The sequence below is a fragment of the Anolis carolinensis genome, unplaced genomic scaffold, assembly GCF_035594765.1.
Source record: "Anolis carolinensis isolate JA03-04 unplaced genomic scaffold, rAnoCar3.1.pri scaffold_20, whole genome shotgun sequence".
Lineage (NCBI taxonomy): Eukaryota > Metazoa > Chordata > Lepidosauria > Squamata > Dactyloidae > Anolis > Anolis carolinensis.
In genome coordinates, this window is record NW_026943830.1 from 750,262 (window position 1) to 759,538 (window position 9,277).

A 9,277-nucleotide genomic window follows, 5' to 3' on the forward strand; every position below is an offset into this window, starting at 1 on the left:
CTTCAGCAGCTCAGTGCTTTAACACACTTCGCCACCGGGGCTCCGGTATACACACACACACACACACATATTAATATTAGGGAGGGGGGTAATTCTACAATTGCCATGATTCCTTGGAATTGAGCTATGGCACTTAAACTGGTGTCTACGTGCATTTATTCTATAGTGTGGACACATCCTCGGCTCCCTATCATTTTGCACTTCAAAAATGCTATAGTTCCACTTTAATTGCCATGGCAACGATTTCTGGGATTCCTAGTTCAGTGAGCCTGAGGCCCATTCCACACAGCTGAATAAAATCTTACATTATCTGCTTTGACCTGGGATATATGGCAGTGTGGACTGAAATATCCCAGTTCAAAGCAGATATTGTGGGATTTTCCGCCTTGGGTTATATGGCTGTGTGGAAGGGCCCTGGGGATGCCAAAGGGTCAATCCAAGGATACCGCGTGATGTTGCCATGGGAGTGACACAGCGTACAAAAGTGACAACAAGATGGTAATACGATAGGGCTCCACTTCCTCCTTTAACCCTACAGAACGCCAGCTTCCAATGAATGGCCTCTTGCGGCGACGACGGCGGCTCCGCTGTCCAATCGGAAGTGAGTACAGAGGGCCACGCGGCCCCGCCCACGGCCTGGCAAGATGGCGGCGCCCAGGAGCGCGGGCGAGGCAGTGGAAGCGGGCTTGGAGTCGGTGTTCCCTCAGGAGCTGGCTCTGTTCGCGGAGGCCTTCCCGGCGGAGGCGCGCTACCGGCTCTGCGGGCACGAGCTGAGTATCGCCCAGCATCACGGGGGGCGCCTGGGGGTGGCTGCCCCCGTTTGGGAAGCGGTGAGGAACCTCCCTCAAAGATTAGACCCTTGCGCCCCCGCCGAAGCCACGGAGCAAGTCACGCTCTCTCAGCCTCAAAGGGAGGCAAAGGCAACCCCCCCGAACGAATCTTTCCTCGAAGGCCCTATGATAGGATCACTGGGCCCTTCCACACAGCCATATAACCCAGAATATAAAGGCAAATAGTCCACAATAATCCCTCCAGGTGTTTAGGACTTCAACTTTCACAATTCCGGCTGTTAGGAATTTTGGGAGTTGAAGTCCAAAACACCTGGAGGGCCTAAGTTTGCCCATGCCTGGGCTAGAGTCAGGTTGAAGGTAGTTTCCAGCCACAGAAACATGTTGATCATGTAGTCAGTATTTTTTTTTAAACACCTCCAGTATTTCCTTCCAAAATTATAATGTTTTAACTACTTTCATACATGGATGTTTTGATGTACAGTCCTTTTGGTACTGCAGACCTCTTCCAAACTATTTAGAGTCTTCCATCTCTCTCTGGCCCCATCTGCGCTGACATAATAATCCAAAATTTCAAAGCAGATAATCCGCATTACCTGCTTTGAACTGGATTATTTGAGTCTACGCTGCCATATAATCCAGTCCAAAGCAGATTATCTGGATTTTATATGGCAGTGTAGAAGGGGCCTCTGTCTTGCTCCATAAATTCTACACAGATCATTTAAGGCAGTTTTTTCAAACAGAACGTGATTTCATTGTGCATATGATTACACAAGAAATCCTAAATCCAGTTTGATTACAACAAACCACAAAAGTGGTGATGTATATTAAGGGCTTTTAAAAAAACTCAGCCCCCTTCAACACTGCCATATGATCCAGATTATCAAAGTAAATAATCCACATTATCTGATCTGGATTATATGAGTCTATTTCCATATAATCCAGTTCAAAGCAGATAATCTGGATTTCATATGGCAGTGTAGATGGGGTCCCATTTTTGTGGGAGTTTGCTCTCTGGCTGCTGCAATTTGGAGTTAGCTTTGAATTGAATTAAATTATTAGTGGTGATGAGGCCTATGGCCTCTTTTATACTGCTCTGTATCCCAGGATCTGATTCCAGATTATCTGTTTATTCCAAATTATTTGACAGAGGAGACTGAGGGTCCTTCCACACAGCTATATAACCCAGAATATCAAGGCAGAAAATCCCACAATATCTGCTTTGATCTGGGTTATCAGAATCCACACTGCCATATATCCAATTTAAAGCAAAAAATGTGGGATTTTATTCAGCTATGTGGAAGGGGCCTCATATAATCAAGTTCAAAGCAGAAAGCCTGGAATCAGATCCTGGGATATAAGGATATATCCTTGCCTCAGATTTTTCTCTCTTCACCCACACAGTTATACTTTGATTCATTCAGTTATATGTCCATTCTGAAGCTAAATGAATTAATGCAGCACTTCTAAAGTCCGCTATATTAGAAGGAATACAATGGAAATGCGTTGAAAAACGAGTCCTGTAGATTTTATGCAATAAGGGCCTAAATATGTGGAAGGTGGGACTTGGGATATGAGTGTTATGGGTGACAAAGATGGAGAAGTTAGTCATGGTGGAAAACATGCAAAGTGTGTTGGTAAGCTTTTTTATTTTTGGATCCAGTTACAACTTGTATTTAGTGCATATGATGTATTGAGTACGATTCATTCAGGTTCTGTTAGAGTTAGAAAGCATAAACATCTTGCAACACTGCATTTCCTGTCTAAGAAAATCAGGAATGCATAATCCTGATGAATAATTATTTTCACATTTAGAGTATTCATTTTTATTTAGTGTCTACATGCCCAACATGAGTTCTGATGAGATCATTTGATAGTCATCTGACTCTTGAAGCCTGGCATGGGGCCAGATTGATGTGCTGTAAGGAACATGAAACATAGGAAGCTGTCTTAGTCAGATAAGTCGAATTATGTTTCTAATTCAGGACCATCTAGTCTGACAGCCACTAGCACTCCCAGGGCTTTTTTTAATATGGTTTTCTCATCAGTTATATCCTTTTCTTTCTTATTTTTAAGTATTCATATCTCAATGTCAAACCCACCTGAAGACAAACCAGCCATTTATTCCACTTAGCAATTTGTGACACATGGAGAGCCTGGAAAATATTTGGTAACATTCTGGAAAAGATGTTATATAGTGTAGGGAAAGCTTTTATTTGAATAAATTATTCTTAAAATGTGTGAAGTATTAGACTATAAGTGCTGAAACAATCTAGAATAAATAGAATATTTCATTGCATTATGGGGAGCTGTTTCTTTTTCTGAAAAGGGCAATTGGTTCTGGTACAAAGAGTGATACATGAAGTGGGGTAAAGTCTGTCTATGCAGAATCTTCTGTTAAAAACAACACCCCTTTTTGTTATAGCAGTTTTGATCTATTTTGTGTTTAATATTTGAAAACATTAAATGTATTGTTTACATTTTTCATCATATCTCATTATCTATTTTCTTTCAAGGCTTTAACACTCTGTGAATATTTTGAGGCCGAGAAGCTAAACTTTTGGGGCAAGAAGGTTATAGAACTAGGTGCTGGGACAGGAGTGGTGGGCATCATGGCTTCTCTCCTAGGTACGTAGCGTGAATGGGATGGGGAAGTATCATTGTGAAACCTCTAGTCCTGGAGCTTCTACCAATATCTGTCTAATGTATTCAGTCACGTATTATGATATACAGAATACAAATGATCTGACTTCATAACTCAGGAAAGTCCCCATAAATTTCCCTGTTCATCAAACCAGCCAGTTGATCTCTAAGCCCTGAAAATATTTTTTCAGTCTTTGCTCTATGAAACTCATACTTTGAGAGCTCTAAGTCGGAAAGGCTTTCTGTGCACATTCTTCCTCCATTCTTTACACAGTTTCTTACTAGGATATTTTTACTTATAAAGAAAATTCCCAGTTCTTTTTTGATACCTGCTTTCAACTGAATCTTGGTGTCTCATAAATGTATTGATTCCCTCTATGAGCTGAAAAAAATCATGAGGCTTTGTGTTATCCAAACATAAATGTTTTGCTTTCTTTGGTGTGGAGTATAATAAGGAATTTGGATAGGGAAAATACTTCACAATGAGGAAACCTGTGGATTCCCCAGTGTTGGATTCCGGCACCTGTTAGTTCCAGCCATCATGGCCTATGTCCTGATATTGGAGTTGTTTGTTCTCCCTGACATAAATGTAGGCTTAGCATACAGCCACAGAGAGTATGTAGTATCTCTGTTCTTACAACAGATTAAATCTTTATATGCCCAGACTGTCTTTAAAAAACATGACTGTAACTGAAATCTCTTTCACAGATTGTTCTCCTTTTCTTCCAGGAGGTGATGTGACCATCACAGATCTTCCTGTGGCCTTGAAGCAGATAGAGGAGAATGTCCACCGGAACCTACCTGTGAAGTGCTTGGGTCGAACCAGAGTTTGTGCTCTGTCATGGGGTGTGGACCACACCATGTTCCCTCAAAATTATGACTTCATTTTGGGTGCAGACATAGTCTATCTCAAGGACATGTTCCCCTTGTTGATCAGAACGCTCCAGCACCTATCTGGTGCACAGTCCACTATCTATCTGTCTTCCAAAATGAGGCAAGAACATAGTACTGCATTGTTCTTTGAGACTCTGCTCCCCATGCACTTCACCTCAGAACTGGCCTTCAGAGATGAGACTGAAAACATTAACATCTACAAAGTGACCAGCAAAAGTCATACAGGACAATGAGTTTGCCAGTTCACCATAGACAATGTGGCAAAACACTACCCTTTCCACATTTTTTTTTAAAAATGAAGATCCAGAAATGTTACTGAGTGAGCCACCAGTTCATGGGAGTTGCTCTTGAAGGTTTCTGCTCACCAGATAATAGTAATTTTTCTAATAGTGACTGTCCAAGTTGACTCTTGCAGTAAAATAAATTCCCTAGTCCAGGGGTCCCCAAACTAAGGCCTGGGGGCCACATGCGGCCCATTGAAGCCATTTATCTGGCCCCTGTGGCGGTGGCTCCCTCCTCCTCCACCGAGGAAGGCGTGTGCGGCGCCTCCTCCCTCACCTGGTGCACACTTTCCAAAGCTTTGCTTGTTTATAATGGTATTTTAATTATTATTTAATTAATAATTAATTAATTATTAAGGGGTGCTTTGCTAGTGCTTTTGGTGCACAAAGGCAGAAGGGGGTTGGACTAAATGGCCCAAGCGGACTCTTCCAATCACCTTCTATTATTATTATTATTATTATTATTATTATTATTATTATTATTATTGACACAAAGACACAGTATAACACAGCAAACAAGATATATATGCTGGATTTCATATCACAAATTCACAAGCTGAACACTTCCTAAGCATTTAGGACTGTGTGATGTATTATTGTTACTATTATTAATAACATTGAGGCTGGGTGGCCATCTGTCAGGGGTGCTTTGCTTATGCTTTTGGTGCACAAAGGTAGAAGGGGGTTACACTAAATGGCCCAAGGGGTCTCTTCCAACCCTCTTTATTATTTTTATTATGATTATGATTAACACTGAGGCTGTATTTGTTCCCGTTCGTTTCTTTTTGCTTCAAAATTAGAGATGTGCAGTGTGCATAGGAATTTGTTTATAGTTTTTTTTCAACTGTAGTTCAATTGTAGGGACCATGAACTAGCCTCCTGTTTAAAAAGTTTGGGGACCCCTGCCCTAGTCACTGCAAGAGAAAGGAACATTGTGTCTCAGAAGTGGCAAAGCTGATGGATGTGTGCTCAGTGTTTTTTACCATCTCAAACCGCCACCAACACAGCAAACTTGCAGATACAGACCAATTTATGGAATGAGGTTACTGAATATTTCAAATAATTACAGATAATGTTCAGAAGAAAGGATTAAGAGAAAAGTGTAACAAGTTCTAAAAATATACAAAGAGTAAAAGGATACCAAATGTCCAGTGGCTGCATAGGTTATAACTAGCCGCTCTTGTTAGAGACAATCTTGAACTCTTTTGTCCAGTGTTTGTTTACAAAGCTCTCAGGTAATTATGAAATTCTCAAGTAATTGGGACCATAGACAGTAAAATCCACAAAATGGGGGTAAATCATTGGGCCAAATACAAATCACAAAACTCATCGCACTTTATAGTTGCTCCAGTAAATTTATCCATTTTGTGGATTTGGAATTTATTTTATTTCTCTACGTAGTCAACAAGTATCTGTTGGGGTTTGGTTCTAGGACCCTGCTCAAGTTCCATTATATACAATGGTGTATATAAATGGCATATTTGATTTTTAAAAAGTAAATGACATAAGTGCTGGAGAGAGTGAGGATCTGTAAAATGTCAGGAAGTTATAATGGTATGCTTTTGGAGTATTTTTCTGCATATTTATCCATATGTAGAAAAGTTGTGGATATGGGAGGCTGAGGTTGTATGTTAAAGAACAGTAAAATATCAAAACAAAACAACTTGATTAGATAGGCCTTGCAATCTCTTCCAGCTCAGTTATTCTAACTGTTTGCCTACTGTGAAGAAAATAGCTTCAGCTCCACTGATACCAGGTGTTGCAGGGTGTGTACCATATTGTGGAATGATTTATTTTCATGGAAATATTTGAAAGTAATATTTTTGAGGCATCAAGGGAAGAACATGTGTGCTAGCACGTGGTTCTTGCTCATGTCCCTGGGACCAGGGCTTTTTTTGCTGCTCTTAGTGGAATTTGTCAAACCAATGAGGTTGCCTCTGATACAGCAGATGGGAAATGTAGCTTCTGGGGCCCAAATCCATATTCCCTAAAGCTTTTGAAAGCCCTCATGTTCCCCGCCTCCATTAAAAAAAATGTTTGGGCAATTTTATAGGCTAAAACCAAAAGCACTAGTTGCATTGGGAAACCATTTAGCAGACCCTGGGCCCCTGGCATCTCTGCAATCGCTCAGCCCTGCTCTAATGCTTGTCCTCTGCTTTTTAAAAAAAAAAGATGCCAAAAATAAGGAAGCACAATGAACTGTTACCCAAGTTCACAAAAAGACACCATGATGCCTTTTCTCCCTTTGAGAGATGCTTTTTATACATTCTAGTGTAATAGTTTTTGTAAGCTCAGCACTAAACTGTATACCTATGCATTTCTTTTTTTACTATAAGGTATCGTCCCATTCTTTTAGACATCTACGTTTCTGTTCACTATGTTTGATATCTAAAAATAACTGCATGCGAATGTCCCAAGTGCCGTTTTATTCAACATGTTCATTACAAAAACCATTGCAAGTACTGTTTATACTGTGTCTCGTTTTTTTCTCATTGTAATTGCTTGGAAAACTACCCTAGCATCCATAGTTTTAAAATAATATTGGGACTGTATGACACAACTGGTTAGAGGACAAAAAGTGTTTTATTACTTGAGATCCTTCACTGACTGTACTTCCATTGACCAGTTGTTTAAGTATGTATATTACTAAACAACTATGTAGTATTTTTAAAATTCTCAAATATGATATTTTGCGTTGTTACTCATTACAGCTGCTTTGAAGGACACAGGATGATGACATTAATATTGCATCAAATCTGGGAATAGAATGATTAAACACAAATTATATCTTTAAAGGATGACTGGGATTTGTGGATGAGCTAGGATTTGAACAAGGGGCTTCCCAGCCTGCGCTCTTACTATTGATATGGGAACTACAGGGTTACTCAATTTCCTCTGGTCTGACACTTCTTTTCCAGAAATGAGAAGGATAAAAAACCCATAAAAGAGCACTGATAGAATGAACCATGTTCACATTTTTAAAAAACAAATCTTGATATCTCTTCCATGCACTCAGTTTTATGTTCCTAAGCCTCTATAACAGGAATGGGGAATATGTGGCTGGACTGCAGTTCCAGCAATGAAGAACGATTGGATTTTTAGTCTGATAAGATTGTACAGATCAAATGGTCTCAAATACAGTTAGCAGACTACTGTTTGACTATTATAAACTACTTCATCATCTTACTGTCACAGCTGAGAAACATCCTTTTCCCTGCTCAAAATGGGATTTATAAGATTGAAGTCACATGCAGTAAGGATAGTTTTGAGATGGTTTAACTGCATACCTCTCCACAAAATTCAACATTGATGCCTAAATACAACACTATCTGAGCACTGCGAGTTCAGCATTTTTTTTTTATTGAAGCAGAGAGTTTTCGAGGATTGAGACACTTGTAGATGCTAATTTATAAAGCTGTTCTCTCAATCTCAATAGTGGACCATCTATAAACATCACTCAATTTCTGGAAATATTTCATCAGTGTTGCCTTCAAAAGCTGGACAGTGAAGAAAGTGGCTAGGAACAAAATCAATTCATTTGAAATGTGCTGGAGAAGAGTGCTACAGATACCAAGGTTAGATGGATGTTACAGCAAATCAAGTCCGATTTCTCCCTAGAACCCAAGACGACTAAATTGAGACTGCCTTACTTTGGCTATATCATGAGAAGACATGACTAGAAAAGACAATGATGCTTGGGAAGAAAGAAGACTAAGAAAAGAGGAAGACCAAATTGCAGATGTCTAGACACAATCCAAGAAGCCATGTCCCTACATCTGCAAGATCTGAGCAGGGCTGTTAGGGACAGGGCAACGGAGAAGTCTCTGGTTTGTTGTGAGTTTTTTAGGCTGTATGGCCATGTTCCAGCAGCATTCTCTCCTGACATTTTGCTTGTATCTGTGGCTGGCATAGAGTTCTGTTGGAGGGGGAGGGGGGACAAGTGGTGTATGTATGTATATATATATATGTGTGTATGTGTATATGTATATATATACATATATATATATATATATATACACACACACACCTGTGGAATGTCCAGGGTGGGAGAAAGAGCCTTTGTCTGTTTAAGGCAAATGTGAATGTTGCAGTTAGCCAGCTTAAATAGCATTGAGTAGCCATGAAGCTGCAAAGTCAATCAGTGAGGGTATCTGCATAGAGGTTGTCTGGCGTCTGTTTCCTGGATGCATCCTCTGGAAGGTGTTAACCGGCACTTGACTGTTAGCTGTCTAAAGAAGTCTCTCATTTGTAGGATCATCATACAAAACCTACCATGTCACAAATATTGCTGTTGTGTGCCTTCCAATTTCCAACTCGTGGCAGCCAGATCACTAGTCTTGGCAAAAAAAGAAAGGAAAAACACTCAAGAGACTTTCTCTGTGGCGGAAAGAGTGTAACTTGTTCAAGATGACCCAGTGGGTTTCCTTGGCTGATTTGAATTCATACTGAAGCATTGGGAGCATCTACACTGTTGACTTAATGCAGTTTGACACTTCTTTAACTGCCCTGGCCCCATGCTTTACAAACCTGGAGTTGTAGTTTGCTGAGGCACCAAGACTTTTTGGCCCTACAAAACTGCAACTCCCAGGATCCCACAGCATTGAACCAGGGCAGTCAGAAGTTGTTAAACTACTCATTGTCTCACACTCAAAGGAAAGTGTGTGTTTTCCT

The 9,277-nt window shown here is 40.3% G+C and overlaps 1 protein-coding gene across 1 annotated transcript; it reads left to right on the top strand.

Moving 5' to 3' along the window:
* The first annotated feature begins 624 nt into the window (after positions 1-624).
* eef1akmt3 (EEF1A lysine methyltransferase 3) lies at positions 625-7,292 on the top strand. The gene is made up of 3 exons (XM_003216690.3): positions 625-830; positions 3,305-3,416; positions 4,161-7,292. Exons 1-3 carry the CDS (start codon positions 645-647, stop codon positions 4,556-4,558), a joined length of 696 nt encoding a protein of 231 aa, XP_003216738.1. The 5' UTR covers positions 625-644; the 3' UTR covers positions 4,559-7,292.
* Positions 7,293-9,277: the final 1,985 nt, after the last annotated feature.